This window comes from Herpailurus yagouaroundi, unplaced genomic scaffold (assembly GCF_014898765.1).
Source record: "Herpailurus yagouaroundi ecotype Mexico unplaced genomic scaffold, PumYag 214, whole genome shotgun sequence".
NCBI classification, from domain to species: domain Eukaryota; kingdom Metazoa; phylum Chordata; class Mammalia; order Carnivora; family Felidae; genus Herpailurus; species Herpailurus yagouaroundi.
The window spans coordinates 770333-791695 of NW_024412445.1; the positions used below are offsets into that span (position 1 = coordinate 770333).

A 21363-nucleotide genomic window follows, 5' to 3' on the forward strand; every position below is an offset into this window, starting at 1 on the left:
CAAAGATGCTCAACACTATGAGTCATCCGGAAAACACAAACGGAAACCACAACGAGATAACTCCGGGCAGTCATCAGGAGGCAGACAACAGGTGACAACAGGTGTCGGGGACGTGGAACAGGAGCCCGCACACACTTCTGGTGGGTATGTAAAATGTTAAAGCTGGTGCAAGCACTTTGGAATACAGTCTGCAGCCCTTCAGAAAGGGAGCTACCTTTGCTACCGTGTGCACCAGGTACATACCCCTGAGAACTGAGAATGTGTGTCCACGGGCGGGGAGAGAGGGAAAGACAGGGCTGACACACGTGGGTACGCAGTGGGAAGGGCAGAGATGCCTCCTCCCCTCCCTTGCCTCATCCCAAGTGACCAGGCCTGAGATGCCGGGGAAGGACCAGGGAGGCGGTCCCAATGTAGAAACAGAGGTTGAGACCACCCTGGAAAAAAATCTCATGTTCAGGAATGTCCTGTCAAAGGCCAGAGGCCATCACCCCAAGGTGCTGACAAGGACCCTACCAAGGAAGCCCCCATGAGATCAAGAACACCCACAAGGTTGAGAGATGTGTCCCTTACTGAACAATAAATAAAGAAAACATGCGAACGCACTGTGTGGACACATCCAGAGAACACATCCACATTTACTAAGCATGATTAACCTTCCATCCCACCCAGGACCTGCTTTCAAACCAAGAGCACTCCCTCCTCACCAGCACGCCCACCACCCTTATCCACACACAGCGATCTGTAGCAGAGCCTTTCTTTAAAATAACATTTTTTTTTTTTAATTTTTTTTTCAACGTTTATTTATTTTTGGGACAGAGAGAGACAGAGCATGAACGGGGGAGGGGCAGAGAGAGAGGGAGACACAGAATCGGAAACAGGCTCCAGGCTCTGAGCCATCAGCCCAGAGCCTGACGCGGGGCTCGAACTCACGGACCGCGAGATCGTGACCTGGCTGAAGTCGGACGCTTAACCGACTGCGCCACCCAGGCGCCCCAAAATAACATTTTTAAAAATCAACACTAGTGTCCATTTCCATTCTCAGTTTTAACTAATTCTGTTCAAGTTCTCCCTGTACTTTTTGAACAGGGGCATTTCTGGAGTGTCTCCACCTAATCAAATACAATAATCAACTTCCTAAGTGACAAAATTCATACTGTGTTAGTTAGGCTCCTGGTTAGTAACCAATGAGATAAGGCCCAGATCACCACACAGCAGTGCCTTCCGTAAGAGAAAAATCATTTCATTTCCGTAACAGTTGAATGAGAAACCATTAGAATTTAGACGAAACTGCTCAAAAGGGGCGAGAAAATCCAAGTGGATTATAAGGCAGCAAAGGTTCAAAGAAGTTCCATCAAAACACAACCTACTCCATTCTAATTCCAGATGCCACAAGAAAAGAGACTAATTTGACTACATAAAAATAAATTAAGTTCCCCAAAGAAAAAAATACCAGAAGCCAACTCAAAATATTAGTAACAAAATGAGGCAATAGGTCTGCAACACACACCACAGACCGGGGGCTGACCTGAGATTATAAAGAGCTCCTAGAAATCATTAGGGCAAAGGGCCTAACGTCTAACCAGCACACGTAAAAACATGCTTAACCATACTCCCAAGAGGAATACAAATCCACATACACCCAGAAGCTCCCTTTCCACCCATCCAGCTTCTACCACCCCCAAACCTGATGCTGTACCCCTGTGCACGATGACGACGGGAACGTGGATCGGTGCCCACCCCTTCGGGGGCCATCAGCAGTCCTGAAGGGATGCCGCACCCTTTGCACGTGCGACAGTGCCTCCCGGCACGTGTGCTACGTGGCACGCGCGCTACGTGGCACGCGCACGTGCGGTACGGAACGCACCAGAGGGCGTTCACTGTGTCCCCGTCTCCAACAGCAAGACACTGGCAATGACCGCAGTGCCAGCTACCGGGCGGGGTCAGGAACCGCCCGCCCCTGAACATGCCCAGGACGTGGCAGCGCACACTCACACGTGACCCAGAAGCTCACGACATGGTGACTGAGGCCAGGGCGGGGACTGGAGGAGGACAGCTGGACAGGGGCAGGCCTTGTGAAAACGTCACATGTGAGCACCCTACCGCACACGCCCCTGCATGAAGTGGATAAAAATGGTCCTGGGATCACAGCTCTTCCCCACTCCGAGAAGGGAGCTCCGCTGCTCGCTCGCTTAGCGCTTGCAGGACAAATCCCACAGGTGGCCCCAACGGCTCAGGGCCGAGCGCCACAGCAGGAGCCTCAGTGCCAGTGCCGCGGTGGGAGGTTCCCGTGGCAAAGGCGCAGGACTCATCCTCAGCAAAGACCACAGGTGGTCCCCGGGGAGGAGGGGGGTCATGCATTCCAGCCGGGACTCTGTCTGCACGCTTTCGGCCAAGGGCAATGGCCTAACAGGGCAGGAGCGGCCCGGGGGCTCTCTCGTCTGCACAGGGGGTTGGCCTCAAAACTTCCGGAGCTCCACTTCCCGGCGGCCAAGTCCTGGCGTTCGGTGAGATGCCAGGAGTGACTGGTGCCAGGGGATGTCAGCAGGGGCAGAGGCACCTCCACCCCAGCGCAGACGTCCCCTGCTCCTTGGCACAGCGGGCGAAGGGCGGCTGAGTGCACTCACTCCTGCTCGAGGCAAAAGCCTCTAGAGTTTGGCTCTAGATTCACCAGCAAAAAGGCCACGGGAAAAGGCAGGACCCTGGCCGCCAAGGGCAACGCATGCGCTCTCCTCCGCCTGCTGCACCCGAGCACCAGCACAGAGGGACAGCGGTCGCTCTGCTGCTGCTGCTGCTGGCACCAGTCACCGCCGGGCAGGAGGCCCGGGGACCCCTGCTGCCCCCTCATGCACTCGCAGTGCCACGGGCACACCCACCACTGTGACTTCACCACTGGACCGCTGCGACCACAGCCACCACCTCCACGATGATTGACAGGTGCCACAGTCAAAACCCTAAAATAAACACTGCTGACAGGTAGCTGTGACAGGCACCTCGGGGAAGGGCTGGAAAGCAGCCAGTCCAGAAAGAAACTGACTACTCCAAGGGAAAAACCCCTGAGACCAGCAAAAGCCAAGACATCCAAAATAAACCTATTGCTAAGTTTTAAGTGAACTGTAGGTAAAACTCTTAGATCACTAAAAAATGTGAGAGGCCACAGAGTTTCACAAGAAGGTTTCAGGGGGCGCCTGGGGGACTCAGTCGGGCTGATCTCAGCTCAGGTCATGATCTCACGATTTGTAAGTTCAAGCGCCCTACATTGGGCTCTCCAGAGACTGCTTAGGATTCTCTCTCCCCGTTTCTACCCCTCCCCTGTTTCGGTATAGGAATAACGGGGAATTTGACGATTGCCAAGAGATTATCTTAGAAGTTCCCATCACAAGAAAAACAGTGTCACCATGTGAGGTGACAGGTGTTCACCAGACCTACTACACCGATCATTTCACAGCACAGACATATATCAAATAGCCATGCTGCACACCAGAAGCCAGTATGCCTATATTACCTCAATTTCTTAAAAAAAAAAAAAAAAAAAAACCGTAACATGGACCAAAAATACTCCCGAAGAAGATAAAGAAAACTTGAATCACGTCAGAGATGAAGCCAGGCCGGCAGAAATACGGTCATCAGGTGTCATAAAAATGCCAACACAGAAATCACCTTCTTCCAGCACCATGCTGGTCTCGCAAATGCACCAGTGGCCGACGCACCGCGGGCAGCCACCACTCCCTGGAACTGCCACACCAGTGCCGGCTGTCACTGCCTGCACCCCACAAGGTCAGCCCCAGAGCAGCAATCTTGTCCAAGCCTTGGGGACCATCCCATGCTCAGTCAAGGTCTCAGGAGGGAACGAGCACAATCCAGAACCACCCTTGGTGAAAGTAAGCACATATAGAAGTCACGACACATGCATCTGACCCCCAGGTGCAACAGCCTGTCCCCTAAGGGGACACGATGAAGGGCACAGAACCCTCAAGACACAGGGCTTGGGGGAGAGTCAGCATGTATGTTTCCTGGGGTGGGAAGTACAGCCAGAGACCAGGTGATCTGGGTCTCCAGAGTCAAAGAGAAAATAACCAGTTTCAGGTTAGGCCTGATACAAATTCTCCTGAAGAAAGTTCCAGAAGTTTGTGGAGAAGTAGGAAGATAGGAAGTGGACCAGGAAGCTGGAGCTATCTTCAGCAAAGTTTGTAGCCAGCGCTTTTCTTAACTGACTTACCTGCATACAAGGTAGTCCCAACACAACATGACGCCTGCCCCACCGGGCCCCAGAGAATGCTGGGCCAAGTCCCCCCGCACTGGAGCCCCAGAGGACACTGGGAAAAGTCCCCCCTCCCCCGCCACTGGAGCCCCAGAGGACACTGGGCAAGACTCCCCCCCAACACTGGAGCCTCAGAAGACACTGATCCAAGTTCCCACCAACACTGGAGCCCCAGGGTACACTGGGCAAAGTCCCCCCTCCCCCCCACAGGAAGACTGGCCTGCACCTACCAACACGGGAGGGGACATGGTCATCAGAGCGAGATGCTGTGTGGATGACCCCTGGTCATCAGGTCTAACGCAGACCTTGAAGTCCACGTGACAGGGGTCACCGTGCTCTGGTGACATCTCTGCACACAGGTGGGAAGAGGGAGGAGGGAGAAATGAGTGGACGCAGTGCTCCAGCTAGCATGGCCCAAGACCCCTGACCCACAACCACATGGAGCCAAGAAGCCTCGGGGCTCCTGCCTTCCCTCCCGACACTGGTGGGAGTGCAACTTCTGGGGGCTGCCTGGCCCCTGCCAGTGTCCTGCGCACGGTTGGGCCCGTTCCAGGTGCAGCCTGGGCAGTCTAGGGTCAGCACCTCAGGACAGGGGCCCCAGAGGGACTAGCTCACCGCCCAGCCTGGTTTTCTTCACACACAGCCAAGCCAGCCGAAGCTGGTGCCGCTTCACACGGCAGTCAGTTCCAGAAAATGTAGGAGCTAGCCATGTATGAGCTCTACTTTGCATGTTCCGGAACCTTCTCTTTGAAAGAAGCCAGCGGCACTGCTCTTTGAAAAGCTTCAGAGCTTTTCAGAGCTTCAGAGGCAGCACACCTGCGCTGACCGCAGTCATTCACACAAGTTCCCAGAGCACTCAGTGATCCCAGGCACAAGTGAGGGGCACCTGTGTCACTTGGGGGGGGGGGTGGCAAGGAACTGCTTGGCCCCGCCATCTCGCCTACGAAACACGGAAGGCACTGCTTACCGCGCAGGCTGAAGAGTCTTGTGAAGACAGAAGCAAGAATACAGCTTCTCCGGCAAACAGCACTCAGGGGACAACCTCACAAATTACATGGGGTTTTTCCTTTAAAGTGAGGCCTCCCTACGTGCACAACTACTGAGTAAACATCTCTCTCTCTCCCCATCAAAGGTTACATTTCTACTCCTGCTCTCAAGTAAAGACACCAGCTAAGGCTGTGAGCGCCCCTGCTCAGGCCGACGCCCCCCCCCGCCCCCCACCCCGTGACCACCCAGTGCTCCAGACAGCACAGGCCCAGGAACCACGGGCCACTGCACAACCTGGGGATCTCCGCCCTGCCTCTCCAGGCACCTGCTCCATCCGTGAAATGGGCGTGACGTGGATCACCCTGCCTCCCTTGTCAGGCTTTTTGTGGGGACGCCACGCAATGAACCACGGGAGGGGGAGGACACTGGAGCTCAACACCCAGCAGCAGGTGCACCCCAGCAGCACAGCAGGGCTGGCAGTCATGTCTGCGGCTGAAGGACAGTGGAGACCACAGGACAGGCCAGTCGGCTCCAGCGCAGCCCACACCAGACAGCCGCGGCCACAGAGAAAGCTGTGTGGAGGAGCTGGAGGGGCCCCAAGGTTACCTGCCTGCCCTTTACCACGTGCTTGGGCACCGGCACCTTGAGCTCCAGGTCAGTGTAGTCCTGCGACCAGGTGTAGTTCTCACGCACGGCGCCATTGTAGCTGTCGGGGTTTCTCTGGAACTGCTCCTGCCTCCTGCGGAAGAAGGACAGGTGAGATAGCACCACGCCCCAGCCACGCCCCACCTCCAGCTCCCAAGGGGCTCCCTCTCTGAGGCAGGGTGACTTCCTTCCTGGTCCTCCTCCTCAGGCCTCCCGGGGAACCCAGGGACAAAGGGACATGCTGCAGAGAAGTCCACGAATGCAGCACGCCGGGGACGGGGTATGTGGCCGCGGTCAACGGCACAGCCTAGCCTGCTGGCCTTTGTGGACCCCAGAACACTGCTCAGTCCCTCAAGCGAAGGGCCTCGGTAATACGGCCCCAGGGCTCCTGCTCCCCCAGAAACTGTCCAACAACTTCCGCCTGCAGCTTCCACGCAAACCCAAACGCAGCCCCGCTTTCTCCTGAGACCTGAGTGGTGTGCTGGAGCTGCCTGAAAAACCTGTCGGCCACACCCCACTGTCCCTGCAGGGCCAACCCAGCACGGGTGCACACGGGCCTGGCCAAATGCCTTGGCTGACATTACAAATAAAACAGGAGAAGAGATTTGCTGTTAAACTTAACAGTGCTAACAATAGCATAAACACCACATAGAAACGTTTGGACTCTCAAGCTTACTACGTGAGTTTTAGATCTAAATTAAGGACAGAAGCCTAATTGTGGACAAGGCAACACCATTGAGTGAGGCCGTCCCAACAACAGGTGCAGTTCGCCCACCTTCTCCAGCCCTCAGGGAGCCCGGCACCCACACGTGGAGGCAGAGGCCCGAGGACGAGGCTGCACTCATGGGGAGACACAGAAGCGAGCACATGTTCATCTGTGCAGATGAAGACGCACAGAAAAGGGTCAGAACACGAGCACCCCCGCAGCCCCCCATCTCTGGTCAGGTGGTGGTTCGCAAGTAACGTGTGTACCTCCTGTGGGTCTGCCTCGTACACCTTATATGTGAGGCTGGCATCCATCATCGCCCAGCTCTCGCAGCTGATAACTGGCTGCTATCGGGGGTTGAAGCGTGACCCCAAAAATTCTATGGTGTCCTACCCTCCAGCCCTCAGAATGTGCCTTATTTAAAAGTTTAAATGAGGGGGCGCCTGGGCGGCTCAGCTGGTTAAGCGTCTTTACTTCTGCTCAGGTCATGATCTCATGGTTCATGGGTTCAAGCCCCACGTCGGCTCTGTGCTAACAGGTCAGAGCCTGGCACCTGCTTCAGATTCTGTGTCTCCCTCTCTCTCTGCCCCTCCCTCTCTCATGCTCTATGTCTTTCTCAAAAATAAATAAAACATTAAAAATAATAAAAATTAAAAACAAAGTTAAATGAGGTCACTGGGAGGCCCTGGTCCCATCTGGGTCCTTCACAAGGGGAGACCAGGACACGAAATACGTGCAAAGGGACGGCGGTGTGAGGACGGCCGGGCGGCTGCAGGCCAGGGGCTAGTGGCTGTCCACATCCCCAGAAACTGACAGAGGCACGGAGGACCCCACCCAGAGTCTGGAAGGGAGCTCGGGAGAGAGCCCCAGGGAGCAGGGCAGAAGAGGCGGGAAAGGTCAAGACCAGGCAGGCTTGACACGGATGCCAGGACACAGAAGTCTGCAGAGGCCGCTGGGCTACATGAGGAAAGCGTGCGGCTTTGAGTATGGCGTGGGTCCATTTACTAAGAGACACTCATGGGCGTGTGGGTAAAAGCAAGCGCCAGAGTGTTAAGTCTCCGTGGTGTCTCGGGTGGGAGACGAACAGGAAGTTTGGCTTTCTTCTGTTCCTTTAACCATTAACTTCCTTGCAACACAGACATCCTATCCAGAGAAAAAAGGCTCTTCTTCAGGACTCCTGGACAGGAGGCGGCAATCCAGCCTGTGTCCCCAGGACCAGGCGGCCATCGGCCTGCAATCTGACACCCAGACACCTGCACCGGGCCCGCCAGCACCCGATGCAGCTCCAGAGCCCTGGCGTGACAGCCATGCTGGAGTGTGCAGCGAGCACCCAAGGGCCTGGCCAGGATGGGGATGGGGGGTGTCGTCCTCCCTGCACAGCCTGCCACACGGCCTAACGGAGTGGAGTGTGTGCGTTAACTATTCAAAACCATCCAAGTTATGGAAACTCAGAAATAAAATACACACAAAACAGAGGCCAACATGGTCTGGCACTTGGCAGAAATCCAGAGATAAATCTCGGGACCCCTCACAGAGGAGGGACAGCCACATCCCACGAGACAGGGCTGAGCCTTCAGCCACGGCCAGAGCTGCTCCTGCTCGGGGGTGCCCTGCACCCCAGAGCTGTGGGCTCACAGAGGGGCTCTGCTCACACAGCACCACAGAGCCCGGCACCCTGCTGGGTGCTTTTTTTAACACTTGGAATCCACATTCTCCTTAAATAAAGTGGATTATTTGCAGTCAACGATGTGTAAAAATAAGCCTCCTGTCATGTGCAGGTGTTCTGGGCCCCCTTGCCCCATCATCTCTGACTGGCCGTAGCCACACCCCTGCAGCTGCAGATGTAGCTGCAGAGGGGAGGGGAAAGGAGGGGAGGGGAGGAGCGTGAGTCAGCACGCAGGCCTCCCTGCAGTGTGGGCATCCCAGGAGCCCACGGCCGGCCACGTGAAAGGAGCTGCCAGGCCAGGCTCCTGTGCCACAGCCAGCACCCCCTCCCCGGGGTGGGAGCTCTGCTCAGGTCACTCCCGCCCCTCCATACCCCTGCGCGGGCAGAAACCAATGCCCCTCCAGCAGTGGCCAGCGTGACAAGTGGTAGGTGAAGGAGTCGCGGCCTCTACAGGTGCTTGAGCAGGAGCTAGCACCGTAGGGCATGGTTTCTAACTGGGGGCACGGGGGCCACCCTCGGGCCCCTTCCAAGGTTCCAGGAGTGGGGGTGGCTCCCCAGAGTGTGCCCATGGGGGGGACCAGGGCCTGTGCATGTGTGTGGCATGAGTGTGTGGAGTGTGGCACGTCTAAGGCAGTTTACCCTCTCCCCTCGTGGGACACCTCCGTCCCTGCCACAACCTCCACCCCCTCAATGCTCCCACCACCTCCATCCCTCCCATGACCTCCCTCACTAACCCCACTGCCTCCAGGACCTGGGCAGGGGACACAGCAGGTAGAGGCACAGGGACTCTCCTGTGGGCTCCTGCACTCCCGAGCTGGGTGAGGGGAACCCACCCTGGAGGCCAATGCCCTGCTTCGGGAGCCTGCAAGCAGGTTCGTGGGCCCCATCTCAGCACCAAGACGTGACGGCCATGTTCCCCACACACCTTGGACAGGAAGGGTTGGACCGCACAGTCTGTGCACAGTGACCCACACAAAGGGCACCAGGCAGGCCCAGCGTGCTCACAGCCTCCTGCCACCTCTTTCAGGCTCCTTGAGCAGCAGAAGCCCATGACCTCGGGTCCCACACTCCAGGTGCCTGACACCCCGTCCTGCCCGGGGCCACTGTCCCCCTCACACTTGGTCGCCACCCTCTTCAGCGCACTCCCACCTGGAAAGAAAGTTTGGCTCAGGACAGAGGCTTGTCACCATCCTGCCCCAACAAGGGGCCTAAAATCCATCCTGTTCCGCCAGCGTACGGCAGGCAGAGGAGCAGAGAACATTCTCACTAGAACCAAGTCCAGAATGCTAGAAACTACAACAAAGTTCCATGTTTCTTTACAAGTAAACAGCAACAGTTAAAGAGGAAAGCAGAAGAGTTCTAAATCAGAAGGCTCGGCAGACCTTCAGCTGGTCCAGAAAAACCAGCTATGAGAAGACAGAGACACTCAGGAAAACATGAACACAGACTGGGCACTGAAATTCACGACAATCACATTAAGCTTAAGTGTTCGTTTTACTGACTTATGCACGGTGAAGTTTTGTGATTTCTGGGTGTGTCCTGTCATGTCTGGGGGCAGGGAGACGAGACAGGAGTCGAGAATGCCACATAAGGAAGTTGAGGGAAGCTTCGAGGGCATGAATGGTGCCACTCTCTCCTTTCGTGGAATCTTTATAACCTAAGGGTCGGTCTGAGCACCCAGCGGGGGACCTGCTGGCCCGGGACCACCCCACACCTGCGTCGTGCCCAGGCAGGGGTCCTGCCCCCGGAATACACAAGAGAGGAGTCTCGTGGCTTCCTGTGTGCTCGTGCTTACTGGCCACACGAGCTCCTTCTGAGCCACTTGCGCTGCAGCCTCTGTCGGTGCTCCCTGGCCGCAGAAGTGCTCTTCACGTGCTGGAAAGACTGTCGGTTCTGCAGCTCCCACGTGCTGCCTCCTACTTTCCTCCCGGCGTCGCACTAACCCGAGACCCATCTCGGGACACACTTGCCGCCCCCCCACCCCCCACCCGGCTTCCATCCCTGTGCCCTGAGGCCATCAGCCCACGTCCTACCTCACTCCCCTGCGTTCTTGCTTCTGCTCCTGACCAGTCGTAGCAGAAGCCTGCGGGACAACTGTGTGCCGCCGTGGGGACACCCAAGGCACTGATGCCCCTGGCCTGTAGCTCCCGCTCACTCTGCCCCCAGGAGACTCTCCACCACCGCCATCAGCGTTTGATACAAAGTTCTTGTCACAAAGTATATTTTGATAATCTGCCTTTAACATTTTAATTATGGAGCACAATTAAAAATACCAGATGATTCACCTGAAATACCTGAAGCCCCTCATAATACGCCCATGAATAATTTGATAGGTTTTAATGCAAACTGCTCGGAAGGTCAGCCCGCAGAAACACCATCCACATTTACTATATGCTGTTTTCATTAACCGGCAGTGCAGGTTTCTTACAGCAAGACTTCCTCTTAAATCATGTCACTTAAAAAAAATTTTTTTTAATGTTTATTTATATTTTGCTGGAGAGAGATACAGAGCACAAGCAGGGGAGGGGCAGAGAGAGAGGGAGACACAAAATCCGAAGCAGGCTCCAGGCTCTGAGCTGTCACCACAGAGCCCGACGCGGAGCTCGAACTCATGAACCGTGAGATCATGACCTGAGCCGAAGTTGGACGCTTAACCGACCGAACCACCCAAATGTCCCTCACGTTAATTATTTTGACAAGAGAAAGAACATTCCAAATATTTTCCAAGTACGTGAATATATAGTACACATTTTCCAACAAAAATGAGGTAACCTGCACACACATGACAAGTGGAGAAGGCTGAATTCTTAGTCTTAACTCCATTTTCTTCTCCTCATCATCCAAAATCAAACAAGTCATGACCAGCTTTTTTACTACCTCTGCTCTCAAGAGACTCCCCAGCTGAGCAGTAATCTCACCCAAGAAAACTGCACCAGACCTCCAACACTCACCGACAGCAGGGACAGGAGGGCCAAAGGCCCAAACATCCACCAAGGCATGCAGAGAGCCCTTGATGGCAGGAGGCGGGGCCGGGGGTACCATGGAAACCCCAGAGTGGCTTCCCCAGGGAGCAGGGTTTACAGGGTCAGGACCCCATCCCACCCTCACTCTGCAAGACCCACTTCTTATGGGGCCACCCCTCTGCCCCCCATGGCCCGCTTCGGGTACGCCAAGGTCGGGGGGGGGGGGGCAGCAGGTATCAGTCTCATTAAAAGTAAACAAGAAAACATGGCAGAAGGACACTGGGAGGCCCAGAAGCGGAGTGAAAGCAAAAACGTCAGGGTGGATGGGCAAGCCTCAGGCACACACAGCCCACCCTCTGCTCATCCTGGCGCCCAGGAGGGGCAGCCCATCCCATACTGGTGAACGCTGGGACACCCAGGATGGGTGGCCCGAGCAGGGGCAGCACACACAGGGCGGGGTGGGAAGGGAGACCAGGCCAGCTCATGGGGTCCGCGGGAGCACAGAAGGCCAGGGACACACCAGTAGGTGGCCCTGCAGCCAGCAAGTCTACGGACCTGTTTGTCATCACCTCTCATCACCGCACACCCCTTCCCTACCCGTGGAAGGAGCAGTCCCACCTAGTGTGCCCGCTGCTGCAGGAATGCTCAGGTCCCCATCACACGACGCATGTGGCCCCATCCTTCTGCCTGGCCCTCACACCCGCTTCCTGCCAGCCCTGCACTGCACCTGCACATCGCAGCCCATGTGCCCCTCGGCCAGCCCCCCACCCTTCCCAAGATGCTACCAGCAGCAGCACCACAGGAGGGCTCCAGACAGGTGACATCAGCACACCAGGCACAGGGAGCTGAGCACCTGGTATCAAGAGGGGGGACGTGCCGGCCCGATCCCACTGCCTCCGCCCTCTCCCAGCAGCAGTGTCACCCGGTCCCTGTCTGCACGGGGACCATGACCCAGGAAGAGTGATGTGAGCCGCTGCAGGAACGGACTATTAGGAAACGCGGACGCCGGGCACCCCCTTCCCCGTCCGTGAACAAAGGAGCACACACAAGTGGAAGCATCCAGACAAGGACACACTGCTCACAGCAGTTCAGAAGGAAGGACAGCCGCCAGCACCGTTCTCTAACACAAATGATAAACGACAGGGTTCCCTTACATGAACACCTTCTCCGCACTAACGCGTGTTCACAAACAGCGTGCCCGGCGGAGGGGAGATTCCTTCATGCAAAAGCCCCAAGAGTCCATTTTCTTGCAATAAGCCATGGTTTTAAATTTGCCTGGATTTGCTCTCATCTCAAACACAACAGGTGTTCTCAAGACAGATGCATGAGAAATTTCATGCAGAAACCTTCCTACCTCCAAATATAGAAACAAGACCCATCCAAGAATAGGAAAGGTTTTAACTCAGGCTTTAAAATTTAAAAATTAAGTCAGGAATTCTCAGGTCAAACTCTGTTATCCCAAAGTAAAAACAAAGTTTTAGGAACTCTTTTCTGAATTGAAAAACAAACTTACAAAGCAACCAATTTACACCACAGAAGCTCCAAGGCTCCATAAGGAGCGAAAGGTGGGGTCAGTACTGGCAGGGGCGAGGAGTGTGTCCAGGAAGAGGCAGCCGTCCCAGCCACACGACCCAGGGTTTCTTCCACATGGCACTGGAGGTACAGACGCACCCACACGTGTCTCCGTCCTCCTGTGTGCATCCACCCGCCCGTAAGATGACCCTGCAGCTGTGAAACGAGAGCAGCAGCTACAATCCCACTCAGAAAACACACACTGTGGGATGGAGGCATGACCACAAAGAAAAAGCCAACCCAACACAAGGACCAGCAGCTACAGTGGAGGGAATCATGCATGAGTTTCCCAGGGGAAAAAACAAAACAAAACCAGGGGCACCTGGGTGGTTCAGTCAGTTAAGCTCCAACTTCGGCTCAGGTCATGATCTCACAGTTGGTGCGTTCAAGCCCCACGTCAGGCTCTGTGGGGACAGCTCAGAGCCTGGAGCCACTTCGGGTTCTGTGTCTCCCTCTCTCTCTCTGCCCCTCTACCACTCACGCTCTGTCTCTCTCAGTCTCTCAATAGTAAGTAAATGCTAAAAAAGAAAAAAAAAAACAAACAAACTAAAATGACAGAATACAAAAGAAAGCAGCTGGGACACTGGAGCTGGCAATACAGTTCCTGAAAAACAGAAAAACTAAATGAAGATAAAGAAAATAAAGGGGAGGGGCGCCTGGGTGGCTCAGTCGGTTAAGCTTCCAACTTCAGCTCAGGTCATGATCTCATGGTCCGTGAGTTCGAGCCCCGTGTCAGGCTCTGTGCTGACAGCTCAGAGCCTGGAGCCTGTTTCAGATTCTGTGTCTCCCTCTCTCTGACCCTCCCCTATTCATGCTTTGTCTCTCTCTCTGTCTCAAAAATAAATAAACATTAAAAAAAATATTTAAAAAAAATAAAAAATAAAAAAAAAAAAAAAGAAAAGAAAGGGGAAAGGAAAAGCAGAAAGAATTTAAGGAGTGTCAGTGGAGACGCGGGACATGCCCCCACAGGCTGACAGGCGCCCAGGGTCTGACCCAGAGCTGCACCTACATGCTCCGGGGCCCACCAGGAGCAAGAGTCCAAGTGACGGCCAAGTCCCTGGGAGGTCACCACCACCCCGATACCCCAAAGACACAGTCACCTCACACATGCGAAGCTCCGATGGCCTGCGTGATTCCCAGGCTTCCTTCATTGTGCACTGGAGCCCCACTGGGTGATGGGCAGACCGCCCACCTGTCAAACTAAAAGTCCCTTATCCCCAGATGCCCTTAATCCCAGGAAATCAGTAAGGTGGTGAGATGTCAACAGCCTCCTGTCATGGTCGCTTCCGCTGAAGGTGCTGGAGGATGTTCTTGAATGAGACATGGGAAGAGCGAGGGCCCCAGCTCCCATCACACTTAACTGGAGTTTGGGCACTGTCCCCACGACTAGGGAACAGACAAGGGGCCGCTGTGACCACTTCCATCCAGTACTTTGCTGGAGGTACCGGGCAGGGTGACTGGGCAAGAAAATAAACAAGTAAAACACTTAGATTGGAAGGAAAAAGTAAAACTCTATTTGCAGATAATATGGCCTTGCATAAATACATTAAATCCTTAAAAGCCTACTAAATACTTTCAGGAACCTGGGTGGCTCAGTCGGTTAAGCATGGACTTCAGCTCTGGTCATGATCCCACAGTTCATGAGTTCAAGCCCCACATCAGGCTCTGTGCTGACAGCTCAGAGCCTGGAGCCTACTTCAGATTCTGTGTCTCCCTCTCTCTGCCCCTCCCCTGTTCATGCTCTTGCTCTCTCTCAAAAATAAACATTAAAAAAAATTGTTTTAAAAGAGCCTACTACTTACAGTTGATGAGTTAAGCAAAGTTACAGCTTACAAAACCAATATGTAAAAATTAATTTCATTTCTATACAGTAGCAATGAACAATCTAAGAAGAAAACAATTCCAGGGGCACCTGAATGGCTCAGTTGGTTGAGCATCCAATTCCTAATCTCAAGGTCATGAGTTCAAGTCCCAAGTCAGGTACAGAGATTACTTAAATAAATAAAATTTAGAAAAAGAATAAAATGCTTAGGAATAAATTTAACAGCAAAAACACCTCACAAAAAAATTAATCTCCAAAAACAGCAAAACATGGTGAAAAGAACTGAAGATAAACTGAACTAAAACAGAAAGGCCTCATAAGTTCATGGACTAGAAAATTTAAATACTGGTAAGCGGTAACTCCCCGAACTCATCTACAGCCAATGCATAAATGAGTACCTGTCAATACCCCCCAACAGGCTTCTGTGCAGAAACTGACAAGCTGACCCTAAAATCTATATGGAAATGCAAGGGCAGAATAGCCAAAACAATCCTAAAAAAGGAAAACCAACAGCAAGACTCACACTTCCTAACCTCAACGCTTATAGCAAGCCTCGACAGCCACGACAGCGTGGTACCCGCATGAGGACAGACATGATAGAGAGGCAACAGAATAGAACTGAAGGCCCAAACACGCACTCTCAAGTTCACGGCCAACTGCTTCTCAACAGGGAAACCAAGTCCGTTTGTGATGCTGGGACAAGTGGATACCCACATGCAAAACACTGAGGTTGAACCACAACCTCAGACACACAGAAACGAACTCAGAAGGGTCAGAGATTGCAAGAGCTAAAATTATAAAACTCTTAGAAGAAAATACAAAAGTAAATCACTGTGATCTTGGGGTAGGCAATGGTTTCTTAAATACGATACCACAAGCATATGCAACTAAAGAAAAACTAGATAAATCAGACCTCATCAAAATTAAAAACTTCTGTGCATCAAAGATCGTTGTCAAGAAAGAGAAATGGGAACCCACAGAATGGGAGAAAATACTGACAAATCATTTATCTGAGAAGGGCCTAGTGTCCGGTATATATAAAGAACTCTTCCATCTAACAGTAAAATGGTAACCCAATTAAAAATGAGTGAATGGCCTGAATAGGCATTTCTCCAAAAATGATACGCAGTCAATAAGCACATGCAAAACATGTGCAACATTTTTAGTCACTGGAAAATACAAATCTAAACCATCAAGACAAAAAAGACAGATAATCACAAGCATCGGCAAGGCTGCAGAGACCAGAACCCCCTCACGGTACTGGTATGCAAGGCTGGAGCAGCTGTGGAAAACTCTGATGGTTCTTCAAAAGGTCAAACGCAGAGCTACTGTATGATTCTGCAATCCACCCCCAGGTATATGCTGAAGAGAAACAAAAGCATGCGTCCACACAGAAACATGTACACAGATATTCACAGCACCACTATTCGTAACAGACAACCCAAGTGTCCGTTAACTGATGACCTAGTAAACAAAGTGTGGTCCATCCGTACAATGAGGTTTTGACCAACAAAAGGAATGAGGCCCTGATACTTGCTACAAATACGGATGAACCTGGAAAACACTATGTTGAGTGAAAGAAGCCAGACACCAAGGCCACAGACTGCTTGATTCCAAGTACACAAAATGCCAGAACTGACAAAACTATGGAGACAGAAAGTAAGCTGGTGGCTGCCTAGCGACGGGAGGTTAGGAGGAAATGGGGAGGGGAGTTCTTTTTGGGGTAAGAACGATGGCTGGAATGAGGCCTTGTGATGGCTGGGCAGCCTTACAGATACACTAAACACTGAACTGTACCCGACAGTAAGTACTTTTACAGTATGTGGATGATTATGTCCCCATTTCTAAAACCTGTGTGAGGATATTCTCTGTGGTGTGTAACATTAGCTACAGAATTAGGAGAATTTATTTTTACGCATACGTACTTACAACTCTCCTGTTACAACAGCCAAGTAGTTTTTAATATTAAAATGATCTAGGGCACCCGGGTGGCTCATTGGGTAAGCGTCCGACTTCAGCTCAGGTCATGATCTCACAGTTTGTGGCTTCAAGCCTCACGTTGGGCTCTGTGCTGACAGCTCGGAGCCTGAAGCCCGTTTCAGATTATGTGTCTCCCTCTCTCTCTGCCCCTACCCACTCACGTTCTCTCTCTCTCTCAAAAATAAACAAACATTAAAATTTTTTTTATTTTATATATAAATTATTTTATAATTTTTAATATATAGCAAATATAACTTTTTAATTGGACATCTAACAAGATACTAATAATGATGAAACCAGAGAAGTTTTCTGTTTTCCAAATTTTCTAAAACCTGCTTTTATTACTACTTTTATAATTAACCATTTTCCTAACAAGCTGTAACACATAGTGGGAAAGATACCATTCCTAAACTCAGCACAAACAATAAATATCTGGGTATTAACTGAACTCAGGACACACAAAATCTGTACCTAATTCTGCAGGGCAACTGTCAGTAACTGAATATAAGGGGAAAGGAGGGAAATGGGAGCCACAAACAATGCAACGATACACCAGCTTTCAGTAGCAGAGTTAGTAAGATTAAGCCAGTGACAGTCTTCAGGTTAACACGCAGTTTCACTGGGATACCAACTGAAGAGCCCAAGGTTATAAAACAGAAGTTGGTCACAGTGGTGTTAATTTTAAAGGAATCAAACAATATTAGAGAACAGTCTGGAGTCCTTCTGTAGATGACAGAAGGGTACATCCACCCCACAACGTGAAGGGAGGCAGAAATTGCTACATTGTAGCACAAAGGAAATCACCCAAGACAAGACACTGTTTGGGAAAATCCTCCCCAGGATGCAGTGGACCAACCGGAAAAAGGAAAGTGGTGCGTAAGAAGACACGCTAAGTTTTATTTGTAAAACTGGCCCGAAGGGCAGCAGCCAGATTCCAGGCCCTGGAGTAATGAACAGAAGCAAACATTGAGGGCAAGTCACTGTGCAGGACATGTCAGCTCTCTTCCAACGGACGCAGGACAAAGCATAAGGAGCCACCACATGTGCATGGGTGCCGTCTCAAGCCACGTGCTGTCCACCCCACCCCACCCCACCCCCGGCCCGCCCACAGCCCGTCTGCAGAGAGCAGACCACAACCACAGGCCCTTTTCAAGAACTGGCAGTGCGGGTGATACCACTACCACCTAAGCCACACTGGCCAAGACAAAAGCCTGCCATCAGAAGAAAACACTTCTGAGCACTGTGGCCTGGTGACTCCTGTCCCGCACCAAGGACACGGGAGAAGAGACTAGAAGTGCATTGAGAAAATAAAGGCGAGACAGAGCCGATGCTCCAACTTTTGGGGGAAAAGGCCCAGGTACAGGAGAACCACAGCTCGCGACACCACACAGAGCACAGACACTCCGGGGAAGGTCACCGCTGCTCAGGCATGGCCACCACACCTCCCATGAAGCCCAAACGGGAGGGCCTCCCGTTTGCTCTGTTGGAAGAGCGCGGTCTCCTCCGAGCCCGTGTGAAGTGCGCCGTCACTCTTTCCCTTGGCTGCACCTGCTCCTTCTGGACCCCCACCCACCCACCCCACATGGCTCACCAGGGCCTCCCCAGCCCACCTTCAGTGGAAGGAAGTGGGAAGGAAGAGTGTTGGATGGCCCGCGGTCCAGACTGAGGCTGTCTGTCTGTGCCACCTCGAAGGTGAGCCCTTCCTACATCTCCCACTACCCCCCTGCCCCCGGTGCCCGGAACGGAAGGACACAGGGAAGCCCGGGAACCAAGCCCAGACAGAGGGATGTGGCAGTTGCTGGGGGCCACGAGGAATCTGCCCAGCGGTGCGATGAGCAGGTGACGATGGGGCTTCCACAGCAACAGCCTGGTGCTCAGACCGAACCGCCAAGCAGGTGGTGTCCCAGGGAGGTACTCGGCACTGTGGACCAAGAATACGAGCAGCGTGGGGGCAAAGGCAGAGTTCTCCCACAGCCCTGAGCCACGGGTCTGCATGGACACGCATGGACACACAAGGGAGAGGGAGACACAGAGACATGTGTCTTACCTCTGCCTCCTTGAGGACGTATAAAGTGACTTCATCAAACAGCCAGACCCATTCTGCTTACAAACACCACATTCCGTGAACTGCTGTGAAATTTCGCACGAAAAGCTTACCATCCAGGCTCTGGACTGCGTCCTCAGCACCCTCAGCATGCCCGCTACGGAAGTGCCTGCACGCTGTGTCTCGGGGGACATTTCTAAGTAGGAATTCACCAGTGGACCTACCGCCTTCACTCCCCATGGAGCACAGGACCCTGAAGCAGGTTGCTCCCCACACGCATCCCAGCTGACGGGCGCTGCCGAGCGCCGGGGGCCTGGAGGGAGCAGGCGATTCCAGGGCCCCGGGCGCTGTCCTCCGCCCCACACCCCCCCATGCACACCCCAGACACCAGTAGGCAGAAGCCTGTGTACAGATAATCTCAGCGTAGACAGAAACCCTAACATTTCTCACGCAACTCACCACAGTGTGACTTTTGCAGGCACACATCTGCGTGCAAATGTGTTCAATTCTGGGCTCTGCGAAAAGTCTCCCGCCCTCCAGAAACTCACACAGGTGTAGCACTGCTCTGGTGACTGCGCAGGGGCCCGACCTCAAGGTGGGAAGGGCAGTGCTGCAAACTATTCCTTATAAAAAAGGAGCACTGGGCGGGCAGGCCTAAGAGGGTAGTTTACAAGGAAACCTTGTGTTCACATCCTAAACAGACACTAAGCCGCCTGCAGGAGAACCACCCCTGGAGATAAACACACAGGTGTCCACGGCAAAACAAGACCTAAGGAAGGACGCTGCCGTGGGGTCTACACCACCAGCTCTTCCCTGCGGACAGAGCCACCTGCCAGCCGGCCTTCCGAGTGCACAGGAGCAGTGTCCGCAGGACTCAGAAGATGCAGCGGCTCAGGGAAGGACGGGTACCATTCACACTGCTTCACGGCCTCTGGGCTGAAGACCTCGGACCAGCCGGCATGACCCTCCACTCATGCAGCAGAGACGTGCACTGGTACAAGTGCTGGTCCGTGGGCATACAGCCTGACCCAGATGGACAGGGGAGCACGGTGGCCCGGCCAGCCTCAGGGAGGTCCACACGATTCCTAACAAGTGTGCCAGGCCAACAGCAACATGGGGCTCACACACACACGCACACAGCACACAGACACACACACACAGAGACACAGACACACAGCACACACACAGCACACACACACAGATGCACATACAAAGAGACACACACAGCACACAGACACGCACAGATATGCACACAGCACACACACAGAGAACCACACAGCACACAGACACGCACAGATACACACACAGCACACAGACACAGAGACACACAAAACACAGCACACACACAGCGCAGACACAGCACACACACACACACACACACACACAGCACACATGCACACACAGACACACACACACAGCACGTACACACACAAACAGCACAAACAGCACACAGATCACAGGCGCACACACACACACACACACACACACAGAGCACACGGATTGCAGGCATGAACAGAAAAGTGACACCACACCAGGTCACTTTCACAGAATCATAAAATAAAGCACAAAATGGAAAAATGGGTGAAATCCTTCATAACCTCAGTGTAGGGAAACCTTTCTAACTCAAAACCCAGACACAAAAGAAAATAAAGGTAGGATGAATTTTATAGCATTTTAAATGTTAAACACCTTTGCTTGGAGAAAAAACTATCACAAGCAGTATCAGACAAATAAAAACAGACAAATTAGGGGCACCTGGGTGGCTCAGTTAAGTGTCTGACTTCAGCTCAGGTCACGATCTCACAGTTTGTGAGTTCGAGCCCTGTGTCGGACTCTGTGCTGACAACTCGGAGCCTGGAACCTGCTTCAGATTCTGTGTCTCCTCCTCTCTCTGCTCCTCCCATGCTCATGTCTCTCTCTCTCTCATGCTCTGTCTCTCTCTCTCTCAAAAATAAATAAATGAATAAATGAATAGTTTAAAAATTTTAAATAGGGGCGCCTGGGTGGCTCAGTTGGCTGAGCGTCTGACTTCAGCTCAGGTCATGATCTCACACTCCATGAGTTCGAGCCCCGTGTCGGGCTCTGTGCTGACAGCTCGGAGCCTGAAGCCTGCTTCAGATTCTGTGTCTCCCTCTCTTTCTCTGCCTCTCCCCTGCTCATGCTCTGTCTCTGTCTCAAAAATAAATAAAAACATTTAAAAAAAATTTTTAAATAAAAACAGACAAACTGGAGAAAAATACATCACAGATGAAGATCGAATTTCCCCAGTATGTACGGAGAGCTCTTAAAAACCGAAGTACAAGATAAGAAGGTCCCACAGAAAATGGACGGAAGACATAAGGAGCACTCTCAGAAAGAGATACCAGGGCCCTTCGATGCACAGAAACACAACACCTCATGCGCGAGAGAACTAAACACTCGAACCTCACGCGCCCCTCTCGGGCCAGTACAACTTGGACAGTGTAGCGCGCTCCCCTGGCAGCGTGGTCCCCTGGTGGGGACAGAATGCCACACACACGTGTGCACAGCCATCCACACAGGGGGCTGGGGTGCCCATCTACCAGAATGGGGTGCACAAATGTAGCACCTGGGGGGCAGTGGGAAAAATGGGGGGCCTGGGGAAGCTTCCAGTCATTTCTCATTGAGGAACACCTTGTTCCAGGTGGTCATCTGTGGCAGTGCTTGGCCTGTACAAATGCCATCGGCCGAGACTTCACAAC

At 52.9% G+C, this 21363-nt stretch overlaps 1 protein-coding gene and 1 long non-coding RNA gene across 4 annotated transcripts in view; both read right to left on the reverse strand.

Moving 5' to 3' along the window:
• Positions 1-21363, reverse strand: part of NUDCD3 (NudC domain containing 3) — a 62745-nt gene that overhangs the window by 18384 nt on the left and 22998 nt on the right. For all 3 annotated transcript variants that reach the window (XR_005784545.1, XM_040454968.1, XM_040454967.1), the window contains exon 3: positions 5852-5984. Coding sequence is in view for 2 of the 3 variants with exons in the window: in XM_040454968.1 (XP_040310902.1) it covers positions 5852-5984 (133 nt within the window). In the remaining variant the exon portion in view is untranslated. The remainder of the gene's footprint in view (positions 1-5851; positions 5985-21363) is intronic.
• Positions 7198-19835, reverse strand: LOC121016952 (uncharacterized). The gene is made up of 3 exons (XR_005784548.1): positions 18868-19835; positions 18647-18729; positions 7198-9411 (listed from the first exon to the last, which is right to left on the reverse strand). It is a non-coding gene; the product is annotated as an uncharacterized LOC121016952 (long non-coding RNA).